Source organism: Lynx rufus, unplaced genomic scaffold (genome assembly GCF_022079265.1).
Source record: "Lynx rufus isolate CCGP_SWC_20201006 ecotype Redwood Valley unplaced genomic scaffold, mLynRuf1.p SCAF_15, whole genome shotgun sequence".
Taxonomy (NCBI): Eukaryota; Metazoa; Chordata; class Mammalia; order Carnivora; family Felidae; genus Lynx; species Lynx rufus.
In genome coordinates this window covers 47,468,019-47,487,802 of record NW_025814829.1, presented here as the reverse complement: position 1 = coordinate 47,487,802, position 19,784 = coordinate 47,468,019, and the positions used below count along the sequence as shown (strand labels likewise).

General features: G+C 35.5%; 1 protein-coding gene across 6 annotated transcripts in view; it reads left to right on the top strand.

Moving 5' to 3' along the window:
- The window catches only part of RABGAP1L (RAB GTPase activating protein 1 like), a 770,330-nt gene that overhangs the window by 65,980 nt on the left and 684,566 nt on the right, over window positions 1-19,784 (top strand). For 3 of the 6 annotated variants that reach the window (XM_047076971.1, XM_047076972.1, XM_047076976.1), the window contains exons 2-6: window positions 226-406; window positions 2,262-2,454; window positions 7,950-8,160; window positions 11,485-11,659; window positions 19,396-19,553. In XM_047076971.1, the coding sequence (XP_046932927.1) occupies window positions 269-406; window positions 2,262-2,454; window positions 7,950-8,160; window positions 11,485-11,659; window positions 19,396-19,553 (875 nt within the window). In that variant the 5' untranslated portion in view covers window positions 226-268. The remainder of the gene's footprint in view (window positions 1-225; window positions 407-2,261; window positions 2,455-7,949; window positions 8,161-11,484; window positions 11,660-19,395; window positions 19,554-19,784) is intronic. The other 3 variants (XM_047076973.1, XM_047076974.1, XM_047076975.1) reach the window with 3 other exon arrangements.

Below are 19,784 nucleotides of genomic sequence, written 5' to 3'. Positions count from 1 at the left end.
TTTTCAGGGCACAATATGATTCTTTTAGTCTGGGAATTCAGGGTGAAGGGAGTACATTTGCATTATGTGGCCCAGTCCAAGAAGGTAGCCTCCCTAGTTTTGAGATAATTATCTAGCCAACAGAATTCTTTTTCATGTGAACCATTTTTAAAGGCTGAGTATTGATCATGTTCTTATTCATGCTGTTTTTTTTTGTTTTGTTTTTTTGTTTTTAAATCTCTGTAGTTTTGACCAGGTGGATGTGGGAAGAGAAGTTTGTAGAATTGAAATGGAGGTCAGAGCTTCATTACAGAAGGTTAGTGGGTCATCAGATTCTGTGGCTACACTGAACAGTGAAGAATTTGTTTTGGTTTCTCAGCATGCAGATGATACGTCTACAAAAGATGATGAAAAACCTGAACTGAAGGTATTTCTTTCTTGCTTGCTTTTATTTACAGATGATACTATTTTAAATTATTATTTTTTTAATGAGGTGAGACTGATCTTGAGAGATGTGTAAAATACGAAGGTTTTTCTCAAATACTGACCTTGAATAACGTCAGTCTTTGATTTATGCAGAAGCTAATTATTTGGTTTGTGTATTTTTAAAGTTTTTTGCTTTTGGTTCTTTATTTTTTAATTTGTAATTTTAGGAAGAAGGAATAGAAGGGAAAATAGAAAGAAAAGGATAATTGGGGAATTTGCCTTAAATTTATGTAAGACTTAACCATTATCTGGATATTTTTGTCTCTCTTGCTGCTGGATTTTTAAAGTTAATTACATAGTTATGTTTTATTTGTACTTAAGAAACAACTGTATGGTTTTTATGTTTTAAATCAGCTGGTAGCATTCTAGTATGTGATTGAATAGGTGGCTTGTCTGAATTAAAAAAAAAATTAATGTTTATTTTTGAGAGAGAGTGAGAGTGGGGGAGGGGACACAGAGAGAGGGAGACAGGATCTGAAACTCGGGGCTGACAGGAGGGAGCCCGATGAGGGGTTTGAGATCGTGACCTGAGCTGAAGTTGGATGCTTAACTGACTGAGCGACCCAAGTGCCCCTTGCCTGACTATTTTTAAAGTATATGTCTTACATTTTTAGCAATTGAGTTTTTATTTGAATATGATCTATTTTCAAATTTTTGTTGTCTTTCCTAACTCAAAGAAAAAGAATCAAACAAACCCATATACATGCATGAGAATTGCATAAACACCCTCTAGAAACAGGAGTAGAGAAATTAGTCTGATATGCTACATATTGTTTGACTTTTATTTAGTATTAACTATGGCATCAAAAGTATATATGAATCTAATAAAATTTTATAGAAATTATAGTATTAAATACCCTTTTTACATTATGTTGAGTATATATAGTTTTATAAGTGTATTAGAATAGTGGTTTTATTTAAATTTAAGTAATAATGGGGCGCCTGGGTGGCGCAGTCGGTTAAGCGTCCGGCTTCAGCCAGGTCACGATCTCGCGGTCCGTGAGTTCGAGCCCCGCGTCGGGCTCTGGGCTGATGGCTCAGAGCCTGGAGCCTGTTTCCGTGAGTTCGAGCCCCGCGTCGGGCTCTGGGCTGATGGCTCAGAGCCTGGAGCCTGTTTCCGATTCTGTGTCTCCCTCTCTCTCTGCCCCTCCCCCGTTCATGCTCTGTCTCTCTCTGTCCCAAAAATAAATAAACGTTGAAAAAAAAATTTTTTTTAAAAAATAAATTTAAGTAATAAGTATTTAAGTAAATGGCTTTAAATGTATTTAAATATTTGCATTGAAAAATAAGTGTCTGCATTTTAGTTAGTGTGTTTAATTTAAGACCTTTATTAGGCTTTTGATCTCACCTGCTTTTAAGAGAAGGATGAGTCAACTTAAATGTAAAAAAATTACCAAGCAAGCAAAATTCGTAAAGAAATCACAAATACGTTTATGCTATGATAACAAGAAATATGGCCTTTTGAATAATAGTCACAGTAGACAGTGTCCACTTAAACTTACCTGTTTTTCCCTTTAAAACACATAAATTTAAGATTACCTGGTTTTTAGAATGTGTTCTTAAGGAAAAGAAGAAAAAGAAAGAAAAATCTCTGTAAATTAGATCTTAGATCAGATACAGTTAGGTACAAGTGTATAAATTCTTGGTATTCAGTAACTTAGATTTAAATTTAAAATTTAGATTGTTTTAATTTCTTCTAGAAACAAAATATTAGAAATAGAAATAAAAGATTAGAAACCGTGAAAAGTCCAGAACCATAATATGATTGAAACAGAATCATCTTGCTTTGTCTATAGATTGTTTCTAATGGTGATGAACAATTGGAAAAAGCCATGGAAGAGATTCTGAGAGATTCTGAGAAAGGGCAAAGCAGTCCTCTTGCTGATTGTCAGAGTTCCAGTGAGAGTTCAGACCATTCATTTGGAGATGTTTCAGCCAGCCAAACAAATAAGCCATCTCTTCAGTTAATTTTGGATCCATCGAATACAGGTACTGCATTGAACTTTTAGACATCATAAAAGAAATGGGATAAAGTGATCCTGAAAATTTTAAGATGAAAATTAAAAAAAATCCTATTAGCTTTGTTTTCTAAGATCAGGGCCACCAAGTTTTTGGTTCTGCTTAAGAGTTCCCACTTTGGTTCTTAATGGTTTTTTTTTGTTTCTCTACCTGTAAAATCAATGTCAATGTTATTTGAGAACAGGCACTATGTCTGAGTCTTCATTTTACTCCTAGTACTTGGCACATAGTAGGCACTCAGTAAATATTTGGGTATCAGGAAATAGTGTAATGGGCACAGTGTTTCATATAATGTGCCTTTTTACTCAGTTTGGTTATTTAAAATTATCATTTGTGAAAATTCTAAGTAAAATAGCATATCAGTTACATCAGTGTATTTGATAAGTGTATTGGGGTGCATGTGCTTCTTTGAGTCAGCATTTTGTATCCTTTGGATAAATACCTAGTAGTGCAATTAAGCAATAGCCAAATTATGGAAGCACCCCAAATGCCCATCGAGTGATGAATGGATAAAGAAGATGTGGTGTATATACATAATGGAATACTATTAGGTGATGTAAAAGAATGAAATCTTGCCATTTGCAACAACATGGATGGAACTAGAGTATATTATGGTAAGTGAAATACGTCAGAGAAAGATAAGTATCATATGATTTTACTCGTGGAATTTGAGAGACACAATACGTGAACATAGGGAAAGGGAAGGAAAAATAAGATAAAAACAGAGACAGAGGCAAACATAAGAGACTCTTAAATACAGAGAACAAAATGAGGGTTGCTGTAAAGGAAGTGAGTACGGGGATGAGTGAATGGGTGAGGGGCATGAAGGAGGGCACTTTTTGGGATGAGCACTGGGTGTCATGTGTAAGAGATGAATCACAGAGTTCTACCCCTGGAGCCAAGACTATACTGTATGTTAACTAACTTGAATTTAAATAAAAAAAATACACCTTGATAAAAATATAAATGCATCCATGATTGAGTAGGATTTGTAGTAGAAATATCAGCTTATAATGCAAAATGGTTTTGGGTACAAGAAAAGCCGAACAAAAACCAAAGCCACTTTCTATAGCTGGTTTAAATACTAGAGGCTCTGATTGTGGTTTTTTTGTAAACTTCTCAGCTTTTATCATCTCTTTTGTCACCTTTCTCTCCAGCTGGCTTCCTTTATGGTCATAAAGTAGTTAGCAGAAATTGGTAAGTAAGGCCAGGCAATTTGTTGATGGCTGGTGGCAGAGACAAAGGCTCTCTTCTTTACCTATTGAACAAAAGTTGTGAGTTTCACTCATTTGAACCATTTTATAGTAGTTAGGGAATCACATGAACTAATAGGCCTTGGTTACATTCAAATCCCTCAATAAGTCACACTGACAGTCAAGATGAGATTATCTTGATTGGCTTAGAACCAGTGATCCATTTCTGAATGTTGGTGTGGTGTAAGTATAGATACAGGCCAGAGTGGTACACAGTGTGGCTATGATGGCCCTAAATTACATTGTACACAAAATTTATTCCTAGTGAATCAAATATTGAAATGTGAAAAATAAACCTATAAGAAGAAAATATTGGAGACTATTTGTGATTGGGTAGGAAAAGCCATGTCATAAAATATAGTTTTATTTTAATACACAAAAACCTAAATCTTCTGAAAGAGAATGGTACCATAATAAATGGTTTTTTTTTTTTTTTTTGCTTTGACCTGCATTAACTAAATTGTTAGATAACACATTTTAACACTAAAAAAGAAAGATACTCATATATCATAATCATGGGGTTTCCTCCAAATGGACCATTAATGTTAGGCACCCCAAATTGCAAGTTTTTGTGTTTTTTTTTTTTTTTTTAACCTGTCCCACTGATACATCCTCAACCATTTTATATAATACATACAGCTTAATGACAGGGTAGGAGAAGATATTTATAATGTGTTGGGGGTCTTTAATAAAACCCTCTGATTTGGTGACTCACTATGAATACTTCTAGGTCTCAACATATAGTCATACAGCTAGAAGTAAGAACAAGAGAATTTAAGGTAAACATTTATGTATTTTAATTAAAAATGTAGGATTGGAAATAAACCTTAAAAAGCATTAATTTTTATTCTTGATGAAGGGAACATGAAAGATATTACTTATTATGCTTTGCTTTGCTTTACCTTTTGAATTTCTTAAGTCTCTCTACCCCTTCCAAAAAACCTAAAGCATACTGATATCACATTTATATAATTATTTTTTGGTTAATATATTAATCAAAAGGAAGGAATATCTTTTATCTGCTAATGTAGCTCTGATGGGTTGTTGGAATTTTAATTATTCTTTACAGTGGCTTATGATTCTTAGTTCTGAGTATATTTGATAGGGACCATGTATTGTGTGCTCTTTTTGTGTTCTCAACACCCCTTACACTAAATATATTTTTAGAAAGATCTCAGTGGATAAGAAGAAATTTCCTTTGCTTTACAAGTAGGTTTTTAGTATTCTTTTCTAGTTACATATTTTTAGTTTTATTTTCAATAAAGAGACATGTTATGCTCTGAATGTTCTTCTCCTCAGAATCCATGTTGAAATTCTAACCCTCAAAGCGATGATATTAGGAGGTAGGGAAGTGATTAGGGTCATGAGAGTGGAACCCTCATGATTGGGCTTAGTGCCCTTATGAAAGAGACCCCAGAAAGCTAGCTTGTCCCTTCCTCCTCTGCGGACACAGTGAAAAGATGCTGTCTGTGACCCAGAAAGTGGACTCCTACCAGATGCCAAGTCTGCCAGTACCTTGATCCTGGTCCTCCTGGCATTTAGAACTGTGAGAAGTAAATGTCTACTGTTTATAAACCACCCAGTCTGTGGTATTTTGTTATAGCAGCCTGAACAGACTAAGATGAGACATTTCAGCTGCCTTTTCCTAGCTGCAGTCAACACAGTTTTTGCTTACAGAATTACTGTGGTTGGTTTAAAATGACACATAACTTCAGTGGCAAGGAACTGTATCTAGAAAGTATCTAGATTTAAATGGCCTAGAGTGAATATTAAAGGTATGTTGTTTTTCAGTTATAAAACCAGATAGATGAAAGCTTTTGTTTCAATATCATGATAACTTGTTGGTTTTTGTCATGTGATGATCTTATATACTGGCTGCTTGGATGCAAATCTAATAGGAAATTTTTGCTAGTTAAAATTTTTTTTAATGTTTTATTTTTGAGAGAGGGGGAGAGGGAGCGTGAGCATGAGTGGGGGAGGGGCAGAGAGAGAGGGAGACAAAGAATCTGAAGCAGGCTCCAGGTTCTGAGCTCTCAGCACAGAGCCTGATGTGGGGCTGAACCCATGAACGGTGTGATCATGATCTGTGCGAAGTTGGCTGCTTAAACCAACTGACCACTCAGGTGCCCCAGCAGGTCTAGGTTTTAATGATATACCATTTCTTGTATACTGTGAAGATCTTCCATTTCTTTTCTTGCAGACTTTATGCTTTTGTTGTCATTCATTTTGCTTGCACATGTTATAAATTCTACAAAATGCTAATTTTTACACCCCCCCTCCTTTTTTTTTTTTTTTTTTTTAACACAAGGGAGGCTTACTGAATACATCTCAAGGGAGCAGCAGGCAGGACAGTGAAGGGGAGGGTATCTAATTTTTACTTTGAATAATCTGTTATATTTTAAAGAAGTTAAAAAGCAAAGAAGTCTTGCCCTCATGTTTTTAACTTCTGAGGCTCTTCAGTTTTCCTCTAGTATCATTATTCTTTATCCCAAGGAACTTCTTTAATATTTTTTCTTCTGTAATTTAGAATCTGCTGTTATAGCCACCCAGGGAATATTTCATTTCAGATCTTGCATTTTTTAGCTTTAGAATTCCTTTTGGTCTTTTGTCTTTCATTTTTCTGTCTATTTTGTTAGGTATTTTTCTTTACATCCTGTATCATATTTATAATAGTTATTTAAAGGCCTTGTCTGCTTATTTTGTCTTTTTTTGGGGTCAATTTCTGTACTGTTTTTCTCTACTTGGGGTTTACACAGTTATATGAATCTGAATTATACAGATTAGTACAATATTTTTTTCAGAAAGCTTTTTGTCCCTTTTTTTGTTTTTTGTTTTTTGGGTTTTTTTTTGGTATGACTCCAACTATATGTAAGTTAGACCATATGAACTACTTTATCTGTCATGTTCATCAGTTACTGGAATATGATTTAATCATAGGATCTTGAAATAATTGTTTCATGAGTGCTTGCTAAATTAACAAAAAATTCACAGAATAATAAGTCTAGTAAACATACTAGCATCCAGCTTTAACATGTGTTTGTGTTTTTTTTAATTTATCCCTTTTGAAATATAGCACGTTGAACTGATTCAAAAGAGGGAAAAACATGTTTCAGTGATTGAAGAACATGGTAGATGAAATAAATCATTTTGAATGGCTTTAGTTTCTCAGTAGAAGAAAAGTAGGCAATGAGGTTGCATGTTTCAGTATGATATTTGGGAGCTGGAGTGGGGAGGTTGGGAATGGCTTTTGTGAATTATTTATTAAAGTCCTATAGGTGGAATTGTGGTAACGAGGATTTGAGCATGGTGCAAAGATCTAGTTTGGGTGAGACAGGCATGCTTAATTTTGTGTAAAATGGATGTGGGTAATGGGAAAAAGTAGAGACTAGCTGAATATGGGTTTTAGGTGTGGATGGAAAGAGTGGCAGTTTAATAGTTTAAGAGGTTTAAGAGGGAGTTTAATAGTGTCTGATACATGCAGACAGATACTCTGACCACAGTTGGGCCTTTGCTGCAAGCTGTGCTTAGAATTAAAGAGAACGACTTTATCTTATTTACTTTTTTAAGAAACTCATCAATGGGGAGGGGAGAATTGAGGGAAGCAATCATAGGATCATTATTTTGATGAAGCAGTTTCCATTGGAATACTTGTATAGTTCATAGAAGCCAGCAAGCTAGGAAGGGTTAAACATGGGGCTTGCTTTGTTATTGGTATGAGATGTGTCCTCATAATATTGTTTACCTTTGCTTTGGAAGTTAGGCTTCTTAATAAATTGGGTGCCATGCAGGACCATTACAGCCAAGACAAACTTATAACTGATTTTAGCTTTATTTAATCCTCATTAATTTTAGGCTACTTCACACTGCCTTTAGTGTAGTTTTTTTTTCTTTCTTTCTTGTTCTATATCATTTGAACTCTGCTTTTGATTTTTTAAAATAAAAATTTTAAATTTCTTTCTTTTTCTCTAAAAAAAGTTGTAGCTAAGTAAGTTAATACTTTGAGAGACTTGAAAGTACAAAAATTCCATAACTCTGATTTCAGATGTAGGATAAACATCAAAAGAAGTGAAAACACAGACCTAAATTTTGTTAGCAGTTTTTCATTTGTTTTTGGGCAGTAGGTGAAATTATACTGTGAAGTTTTTCATTAACCTTTTGAGTGTGTGTGTGTGTGTGTGTGTGTGTGTGTGTGTGTGTGTGTGTTTTCTTCAGAAATTTCTACACCCAGACCATCTTCTCTAAGTGGATTACCTGAAGAAGATAGTGTTTTATTTAACAAACTGACCTACTTGGGATGTATGAAGGTTTCTTCCCCACGTAATGAAGTGGAGGCTTTACGGGCAATGGCAACTATGAAATCTTCGAGTCAGCACCCCTTTCCTGTTACTCTTTATGTGCCAAATGTTCCAGAAGGTTCTGTGAGGTAAGCTCTAGTCTTTTGTAAATTCCTCTAGACATGCATGAAATTTTTTGTGTGGTAGTGATGATGTTAACGTCATAAATCAGGCCTAGGCCTTACTGTGAATTTACTTTTACTCTGCAGACATGAAAAGTAAATATGTTTAGGATTACACCATGTTGCTTATTTACAAGAGGCTTTTACAAAATTATGCTTAGAGTATTATGAATGGAAATAGAACTTTAAAAATACCTATAATTTGTGTTTCTTTATTCAGAAGGAGTGTAAAAACCTGCCTTCGTCTTGTCATGTAACCGTGGTTCAAAAATCACAGAGTTTTTGTGAAGCTGCATATCTTACACTTTTTACATCAGACTAGGAAGAAGCAAAATGGCTTTTTCTCTTATGCTTAAGTAGGAATAAGAATTAAATATAAATCAGATAATGTTGTTCTACACTCAGTGGCCTCCAGTCACACTTGTGATTATATTCAAAATCCTTACCATGTCTGGCCACTGATAAACTACTGCTTTGACCTGGTTTTTTACCTCTCTCATCTCTCCTTACCTCCTTTCTCTTTTGCTTTCTCACTATGTTCACTCACTACATTCTGGTCATGGTAGCTTCTTTGTTCTTTCTCAAACACTGTCATGATTCCTACCTCAGGACCTTTGCATATTCTCTTTCCTTTGCCTAAACAATCTTTTCTTGGTTTCCCAGTGGCTTTTTTTTTTTTTTTTAAACTTCTTTACAGTTTCATCTCAAACATCTTATCAAAAGAAGCCGCCTTTGATTGGATTATGTAACTATTCGTCTTTTCCCCCTTATTGGGCCTTTTTTTTTTTTTTCCCCCTTCATAGCACTTTCTCTGACTTGGTATTGTACATACATTTGTTTCTTGGTTTATCATCTAACTTCCTCACTGGAATATAAGGTCCATACAAGGAGATTACTTGTATTTTTCTCTGCTTTAACTTTGGTGTCTTGAGCAGTATCTGGTTCATAGCAGGTTTTCAGGAAATGTTTGCTGAATAAACAAATAAAATGAAAGTCTTAGGAATTAGGTTGAATGTATCATGAACCTGTAATATTCTCAGAAATCCAGTTTAATCTTTTTTCAAACTCTTCCTGAAATATCTCATTCTTTAAGGTTTAGAATGTGAAAAAGTGAAGGGGCGCCTGGGTGGTTCAGTTGGTTGAGTGTCCAACTTCGGCTCAGGTCATGATCTCACGGTCCATGAGTTCGAGCCCCACGTCGGGCTCTGTGCTGTCAGTTCAGAGCCTGGAGCTTGCTTCGGATTCTGTGTCTCCCTCTCTCTCCCCCTCCCCCACTCACACTCTGTCAATCTCTGCCTGTCAAAAATGAATAAATGTTAAAAAAAAAAATAAAATAAAAGAAATACACAAATGGTTGCAATTAACAACAAAAACAAATTTTTAGAAGTCAGTATTATAATTTGGACATTAGCTTTAAGACATACACTATGCAGAACAAACAGAAAATTGAATCATTAAGGAAATGAAAAGGAAAAGAGGGGCGCCTGGGGGCTCAGTTGATCAAGAGTCCGACTCTTGGTTTCAGCTCAGGTCAGGATCGCGCGGGTTCGTGAGTTTGAGTCCTGCACTGGGCTCTGCACTGACAGTGCAGAGCCTGCTTGGGATTCTCTCCCTCTCTCTCTGCCTCTCCCCCACTCATGCTCTGTCCCTCTCTATCCAAAAATGAATAAACGTTAAACAAAAAAATTAAATGCATAGGGGCACTTGTACCCTAATGTTTATAGCAGCACTCTCAACAATAGCCAAATTATGGAAAGAGCCTAAATGTCCATCAACTGATGAATGGATAAAGAAATTGTGGTTTATATATATAATGGAATACTATGTAGCAACGAGAAAGAATGAAATGTGGCCTTTTGTAGCAACGTGGATGGAACTGGAGAGTGTTATGCTAAGTGAAATAAGTCATACAGAGAAAGACAGATACCGTATGTTTTCACTCTTATGTGGATCCTGAGAAACTTAACAGAAGACCATGGGGGAGGGGAAGGAAAAAAAAAGGGAGAGAGCCAAACCATAACAGACTCTTAAAAACTGAGAATAAACTGAGGGTTGATGGGGGTGGAAGGGAGCAGGGGGGATGGGTGATGGGCATTGAGGAGGGCACCTGTTGGGATGAGCACTGGGTGTTGTATGGAAACCAGTTTGACAGTAAATTTCATATCAAAATAAATAAATAAATAAATAAATAAATAAATAAATAAAGAAAGAAAGAAAGAAAGAAAAGAAAAAATAGAAGAAAAAATAAAAGAAAAAATAAAAATTATTTCTTTAATTTCTGTTGTTTTAATTAAATGATCCCTTTAAACTGGGACATGTTCACAGAAGAAAACAGATCAAAGAGAAATAAAATTCAGGTAGAACAAAAAAAAATTAAAATAGTAAAAAGAATGAAAAAGTGTTAGCTTAGTTCTAAGTACTAAAATAATAGCAATATAAATTTATAATGTTTGGTAAAAATGCTTTGAATATTTCAGGAAAGGGTTTTGTAGATATATTATTTGTATGATATATCTTAGAAAATGGCAGACTGCCTTTTAAAGTTATATTTTTATTTTTCAAAGTGCCAAACACACCTTGACAAAAGACTTAGTGTTTTGACTTGCCTCTCTCTTCCTATTGGGTACCCCTTGGTTTTACAATTGGGGAGATTTTGATGTGGTCTTGAGATTTTAGATCAATCTAGGGCTAAGGGTTTATATAGGGAAAGTCAGAATTATTTGCTTCTAAATCCCACAAACTGCTTTTACTTTCTTAAATTCTTTTATTAAGTTCAACTTTGTAACCACTCTGACCTTTTATGCTTTGGGGTAAGAGGGGTCTTGGTCTAGCAATGATGTAGGTGTTGGATAAACTTACTGTTGTAAATAGAAACTTTGTAGGTCTGGTCTGTGCTATTGTGTAGTAGCATTCTTTTTGACATAGAAACCATTTGGGGATGGCTAGAAAAGGCTAGCATTTGGGGATGAGTGACGGATTTGATCAGGCAGTATATATTGGCTTTGGGAGTAAATGAGTTGGATCACAGAAAATATAGAAATGAGGTAATTGTCAAAAAAAGGTGAGGAATTTGTGTATGTGCGTGTATATACATAGATACATATAGCAAAATATGGTATTTGTTTTAACCAGTTTATTTAAAATATTTTATTTAAATTATTATTATATTTTATAACCAGGTTATTTTTATGATTTTAAGATGATTATGTTATTAGTATAGTAAAACTGCTTGCCTTTGCTTTGTTCTTTGCTATTTAATATGTTATCTTATTTTTCGTCACTGTTCTGTAGAATTATAGACCAATCCAGCAATGTGGAGATAGCTTCTTTTCCAATCTACAAGGTGTTATTCTGTGCACGTGGACATGATGGGACAACAGAGAGCAATTGTGTTGCATTTACAGAGAGTTCCCATGGTTCAGAAGAATTTCAGATACATGTTTTCTCCTGTGAAATTAAAGAGGCAGTAAGTATAATATATTGTAGCAATTTGCTATCAAGATGAATTAGGGTAATATTTTTGAACCCTACTCTCACTGTCCTATAAGTTAGTATGTATCACCATATACTCTATTATGTAAATTTGGAGTAGATTTCTAAAGAGAACATTAGTATTTGTAATGGCATAGGGGCGCCTGGGTGGCTCTGTTGGTTGAGCATCCGACTCTTGATTTGGGCTCAGGTCATAGATCTCATGGTTCATCAGTTCGAGCCCCGCATCAGGCTCCACGCTGACAGTGTGGAGCCTGCTTGGGACTCTCTCTCTCAACACCTCTTTGCTCCTCCCCTGCTCTCTCTCTATCTTAAAATAAGTAAACATTAAAAAAAAATTGTAATGGCTGAGAACTCAATACGGAAAGCTTAACCTGATAACTGTGTATTAAAGTGGTGTTGTATGTGGGACACACTCAATTTAACAGATGTAACAGAAAAATCCTGCTTGGTGAGCTCTCCTCCTACCCTACTATGGTACTAATTGCTCAGACCTAGAAGGGCCTCTTTTATTATTTTTCCCAAGTCGATTGGTCCATGTGAATTTCTAAACATGTTTCCTCTGCCAGGACTGATAGTTGTATATTGCTTTCACTTAGATATTGGATTAAGGTTGTTTCGTAGATCTGTGTGGTTTTCACTGGTGATTATTTGTTATGTTCATTTACTCAGAGGATGGCTTTTGCTCTGTGGAACTGGCCTAATTAAAAATACAAATCTCTCATACAGCAGGAATATCAACCTGTAGTTCTTTGAAGATACTAGTTAACTTTCCTTTAGTAATTATTAACTGGTGGTTTATTCTGAGACTGGAGAAGTAGTTCAGAATCAAATGGTTGTCAAATACATGGAGAAATTGCCTTCTTTTCTGTATTTGTTGGATTCTCCCCAAATTAAAAATAGGTTGCACTTAAAAAAATTCCAGTATAGTTAACATACAGTGTTATATAAGTTTCAGGTGTAATTAGGTTGTACTTTTAGAACTTTACTGCTTACAACCATTTTAAAGGCATTGATAAATGGGTTTGGATGGGCAAATCTCAGCTGTGTTTGTTTTTGGAAATAAAAATTGTCAGCAGGAAATGCTAAAAGCAGCTACCCTATTTTCTGTTTGCCATGAAACATAAATAAACCATTGTATTAATGGGACTTCTGAGAGTTTATTTCTGACCACAACATGGCAGAGGTGTATTTCTGTGTGTTTGATACTAATCATGAGGAATATCTCGGTTCTCTTTTTAAATACATTTTATTTACACTAAAATGAACATGCATAGACACATAATTTAGATTGTAGCCATACAAGTTCTGTGCCAGAACCCATGGCCTGTATAAGAAATTCCAAGTTTGTTTTTTAAAAAGTATTTCTGAATCTGTTTCATGCCCACATTTCTGTATTTATGTGTATACTGACTGCTTGGTCAAAGGTGTGATAGAGTGAGTGAGTACAGGTGTGCCTGGCACTTAGGAGGCAGGGAACATAAATATGTTGACAGAATATGAATGTGTGAAGGAAGGGGCCTATTTCTAACCTTACAACTCCACTAGAGGAGTGGTGGGGAAGCAGTGGGCAGAGTCCTGGCATTTCATCCTGGCGGCATTTAACACACCTGTGTGATTTCTGGGTGATTGGCACTCAACAGCGAGGAAATGAACTTGGAAGACTTGGAGAACCTGTTGCTTGGAGAGTTGGAAACACTGCTGCAGAAGGAAATTGAAAGGGACCTGGCTTGCAAGCATTTTTCATAATTGTGACGGTATGAAACTCTTTTTGGATTGTGGCATCTTGTTTATGGGTGGGGGAACAGTGTGTCATTTTTGAGAGCTTTAACAGTGGATAAGCAGCGGACAAAGCTGTGGGGAATTCTCAACCCGACCATTTTGGATATGGTATTAAATAATATTAATTGAGAGGGTATTTGGTACATTGCAGATTGTGGGAAAGTGATGTCCACGTATTATTTAATTTTTTTTTAAGAGTACATTTTTGCAAGTGTTCCATTATGAGACATTGGTGGTAAAATTCATTCTCTGAAGGAGAAATACGTGACAGTTGTCATTAAACTTTATTATGAGAACTATTGCTAAATGAAAACTAACCCAGAATAAATGTGGAGGTTATGCACGGAACTGTGCTAATAAGCCTTTTCTTGATACTCTAAAATCTCCATGATATAGATAGTATTTATTTTGACTAGTGGTCTTGTGCTCCTCTTTGTCTGGAACAGTTCTAGTTTATGTCTGTTGTCCAGGTATGTTATTAATAGCACTCCATCTTATTCTCAGAAGACTTCTGGTTTGATTAATGAATTGTAGGGTTACCGCTTATTTATCTCAAGGCTAAGAGAACAGACAACAGAGCTGGGTTTTAAATGGAAGTCTCTGACCCTGAAATACCCATATTATTTTCAGTGACAACTTTCCTGTTGCTTAAATATTGTAAAAAGCAAGTGTGGATTTTTCTTTTCATTATGCTTTATAAAGGTATCTGTTGCTCATATAGCTCACGTTCCAGCCACCTTTGAGTTTTACCCATGCCTTTTACAGAAGATGTCCAACATCTTCCTCTTTCCCTTCAAAAATAATTACCTATTTTAATGAATCTCAGGTCTTTAGTTGCATTTACTCATCTGGTTATCTGGTTCCCAGGTTTCATGTTCTGTGGTGAAGGCACAACTTCAGCCCTTACTTTTTGGGACCTTGTTAATGGGCACAAACAGTTGGCAAAGATAGTTCAGGAAAAGTGACAGATATTCTTATTGGCTAAATATGTGCCGTGCAGTAGTGTCACTAACTTGCTTGTTTTCCATGGTTTGCAGAATCCTGGATGAGATCTGAAGTGGTTTGTCAGTTAAAGGCAAGAAGACGACATCTTCTCAAGCAGGAGTAGTGACATGGCTGCCACTACCAACTGTCCCTGTGATGCTCTTATTTCACTGTAAAATCCCATAAGCAGCAGGCACCGATAGTGTTAGGGGGAATCCAGTGAAGGTCACAGCTCTGTTGGACCTGTGACATAAGGATTAGGTGTTCCCGCAGGAGGGGTAGGTTACATTTGACTCGATGACCCTGGATATTCGTCTGTACCACTCTGCTGGAGTGCATCTTGATAACCTGTGGCAAAAGAGTTGGGGAATCTGACCAGAGATATATTGATGCCACTGATTTTGTGTAGGGAAAATGATGTGCTATGTTTCTGCTTAAGAATTACAGGCAAAACAAAATATCTGAAAACACAGTGGAAAAAAGCCAGGGAGGCACATATCCTTGTTGCATCTTTATGGATACATTGTATAAAACTTTAAAATATATTTTTAAAAGGCTTAGTTGACTCTCTTTAAGAATTTATTATGTCATTCTCACAATTTTTCTCAAAGCATATTTGATGTTTGTATGTTTTAAAATACTTAACACTAACTATTACTAGCAATTCTCAGTGTTACATTTTAGAAGCATGGTTATTATCTGGCATTAAAGGCATTTAGAGGTATTTCATGGTAAATACGAAGGGTATGATTGGGAAAATCTTCATTCTTTTTTTTTTTTTTCCTAAGCTTTCTCAGGATTTTATTTTTTTAATTTTATTTTTAAAAGTTTATTTTTGAGTGGGGGAGGGTCACAGAGAGAGGGGAGAGAGAGAATCACAAGCAGGCTCCTAACTGCTAGCACAGAGCCTGATGTGGGGCTGGAACTCACAAAACTGTGAGACCATGACCTGAGCTGAAACCACCAGTTGGATGCTCAACCAGATGAGCCACCTAGGCACCCCAGGATCTTCATTCATAATGCATTTAAAAAATATATTTGCTTATTTAAGTAATCTCTACACCCAGTGTGGGGCTTGAACTCATGACCCTGAGACCGAGAGTTGCATGCTTTCCTGACTGAGCCAGCCAGGTGCCCCTGCACTGTGTTTTGTTGTGGGGGGGTGGGGGCGTGGTTGCTCAAATGCCACTCTATTAAGGAAACCTTATTCCATGTATGGGAAATTATTTCTAAACATGTATTTATTGAGATGGCATTTTAGCAAAATGCCTTAATTTGGAAATTAATCCTGAAATTGTTACTAGTGTTTTCCATTAATAAATTTCTATACTTTTTTAAAAAGTTTCTTGTTTGATATGCTTCTTATTTTAGCTCCTTTCAGTGAGTAATATATTTGAATAATTTCTTTTTAAAAATTTAACACATTTCTCTCAGGGTGTCTTATAGAATGATTTTTCTTACATCTATTTCTTGGGTGAACATTTTTTTAACATATGGTATTTTTGACAGAGTCTGCTCTCTTTCCCCAATGTTAATGAAAAGGCTTTATCTTGGAAAAAGTGGCTGTGTGATTTAAGTAAATACCTTTTTGTTTAATAGCAATTTTTTTGGAGTATTCACATGTAATACATATTTGAGAATTTTGAAAATACTGAAATAAAGAAGAAAATAGAAGTTACTCAAAATTCCACCAGAGTTGAGATTTTGGCGTATCTCCTTTCCACATCCACATGTGCTCTCCTCCCACCTCTTCATAGAAATCAGCAACCACAGCAGACCCTTTTGTGTTTAATTAGTACTTTCTGTGGGTATAGCCTTCTGGGAAAAAAATTATACTGTATTATTTGTCAATAAGCCATTGCCTCCTGCAAAGAATACACTTATTCTAGATTATTTGTGTGTATGTTAAATAGTGTGACATGTATAGAAATGTTTGCCATGGTGTATGTTGTTAGTATTCTTCTTTTGTTTATTTTTGAGAGAGAGCATGAGCAAGGGAGGGGCAGAGAGAGAGAGGGAGACACAGAATCTGAAGCAGGCTGACAGCTCAGAGCCTGACATGGGGCTCGAACCCACAAACTATTAGATCATTACCTGAACCGAAGTTGGATGCTTAACCAACTGAGCCACCCAAGTGCCCCTTTAATATTCTTTTCATGATGTTATTGGTTACTCAGTTTGTCTCAATAACTGTAGATCTTGATAACCATTGTTCCTGAAGATACTGCACCTCACCAGTCCTTGGATCACCATTCCAGCTTATTCACAGACTCTAGAATTCACAAATGATTTTAACCTTGTTGTTGGAAGTAGCAGCTTGTAAGACACGGACAAGGTGTAATGTGGTTTGATCGCTGTCAGTGTACTGCTATGTCCTTCTCCAAAAAGAGAAAAGTGTAGTCTTATTTTTTCCTCTCATAATTCTCTAGTATGTTGGCTCAGTCCCATATATTTAATAACCTTTTTTTTTAAGTTTATTTATTTATTTTGAGAGAGAGAGAGAGAGAGAGAGAGAGAGAGAGAGAATCCCAAGCAGGCTCTGCAATATCAGTGTGGAGCTTGATGCGGGGTTCAGACTCATGAACCATGAGATTATGACCTGAGCAGAGATCAAGAGTCAGATGCTTAACTGACTGAACCACCCAGGCACGTCTTAATAACCTTTTTAAAGAGAAATTCCTGAGCTTTGCCATCTACTTGAGAATTTGCCAAGTTCCCTTGACATTTTTGGTGCGGCCAAAGATTAAGACATGAAATAGAAGGAGATATGAGAGAGGAGAAAGAAGAATAAATATGGTTGGGATTTGACTCAACTGATGTATCAATAATTATCTATAGGCATTCCCCTATATTTACATATAATGCTTTCTTAAAAATATGCTGAAGTTGAATGTGTAAAAAGTAAACAATAGACTTCACATTTTATTTGAGGTTAGGATGTGGGGAGTACTCAACTAAAAGTAGTTTAAAGTTTCTGTTTATACTTTGCCTTGAGACATATTCTTCAGTGACTTATTTCTAGGGTGTTGTTTGATTCTGTTTTCTTTAACACTTAAGTTATTGAGCTAAATCAAGTAAGTATCCACTTGAGGCTAAATATTTCTGCTTTTGGCTTACCTAATGATTCCTTCTCACCCACCCTAAGCACATTCAACTTACACGCGCTGGACTGTAAGCACCATGTTCACTGCCATATTCTCCAGCACCTAGAATAATACAAAGTCTACAGAGGGCACCCCCAAAATATTTATTGAATGAATGTGTGAATTCATCATCTTAATTGTATAAAATTTGAGGCCTACAGTTCTTATTTATATCAGTCCTTTGTTTTGTTGTTTTTACTCATTTACGTAAAATTATAATGGGATAACATACTAAGATATTTAAATATTTTTGTTAAGTACTGTGGTACAAACGTGATACTACTGCTGGATGTGAACTTTAAAAGTGTGGAAGTCAGTTAATTTAAGAAACTTAATTTGGCAATGGAAAGGCAGTTTAGGATGTAACTATTGGTTCATAGGTCTAAGTGTGGCAATTGGAAGTTTGAGAACCACTTATTTTTGAGTGTGATAGACTGTATGAGAAAAGGTAGAATACATGGATACAACAAAAATAGAAAAATGAGGAAAGACCCCATACTTCTAAGAAATGTTGTTGGTGGAAGTGCTCTCATTTCAAGCAAATAACAAAATATTAAGAGTTTTAAGCTAACACAATTCAGTGAATAATTTGAATTCCCTTTATCTAAAGGGAAGGATTTGTTCATGTTTGGAGAAGTCTCTTGTATCTCTCAGTGTGAGGTTATGACCTTTGTTAAACTCTTCTTCATCGTGGTTTCATTGTTGAACCTATGGTGGCATGAGAGATTTGGAAGTTCTTTTGTGCTTCAAGTTTACAATTTTGAGATGGTGTGATGCTACTTTTGGAACCAAGGAAGAGAATAGCTTCTGAAAGTGTGGGATTTAGAGGACTTCTCCACTTTAGGGAAAGAGTATAAGCCATTGACATATATTTTTTATAGTATTCACCAAGGTGGCTTAATGCTAATAAAAGAAATCATTTCAACTGGGAATCCTGCAATGCATTTATAACACAGCATCACTGTGATAACACTCGAAACTCTTTTAATCATGTTACCATGTTTGCTTATTGCTAAAACCAGTATTTATTTCATTTTTAAAATATTTTTTTTAATGTTTATTTTTGAGAGAGAGGGCAGGAGTGGGGGGGAAGGAGCAGAGAGAGAATGAGACATAGAATCTGAAGCAGACCAGGCTCTGAGCTGTCAGCCCAGAGCCCGATGCAGAGCTCAAACTCACGAACCATGAGATCATGACCTGAGTCAAAGTTGGACGTTTAACTGACTGAGCCACCCAGGAATGCCAGTATTTACTTCATTTTGTGCTTCAGTGTCTAGCCCACTGAAGCCAAGGGAAGTGAGAAGAGAAATTGCACTTAGAGAACTTAGACTAAAACCTTGTTTGTGTGTGTTCTTTGGGAATATTTAGATGCCAGCACCATACTTAGGATTACCTTAGGATTCATTTGTTGCAATATAGTATATTTTGAGGCCTAGAAACATCTATAAATAAATAGAGCTCCTTTTGTGAACTTCAGTTAATTAAACATCTTTATTACCAGGTTTAAATGCTAAAGTTGAAGAAACAAACTATATTTGTAAATTAAATGTTATATATTACGTATACTATATAAACATATAAATACAAGCTTATGTAAATATAAGCAAACTATATAAAATGTTTTGTATTATATATAATACATGTAAACATTTGCATATATGTGTATATGTATATGCTTAGAGTATATCTGCTAAAGTAAATTGTGACCATGGAAAGGAATAGATTCAAAAATTAGGAGAGAGGGGTATCAAAATGCAGTTAAAGCTTTTGCCTAATGGTATCTCCATTTTTATTCTTTTAGGTAAGCAGAATTTTATATAGTTTCTGTACAGCATTCAAACGTTCTTCCAGACAAGTGTCTGATGTTAAAGACTCAGTTATTCCTACCCCTGACAGTGACGTGTTTACCTTCAGTGTCTCCTTGGAGGTAAAAGAAGATGATGGAAAAGGAAACTTTAGGTGAGGTTATTTGGGAAGAATAAAAGTTGGTATTGTGCCTGAAATATAGTATTGGCTAACATAAAGCTTCCAGAGGCTATACAATGTTGGTATAAAGCTTTAAAATGATAAAAAGAAATATTTGGCAGGTGAATGAATGTTTTATTATTCTCATGCTTTCAGATACTTTATGTAAAATATTTTCTCCATATTTATGAATAATGATATTATAGAAAATTGTAGTAAAATAAT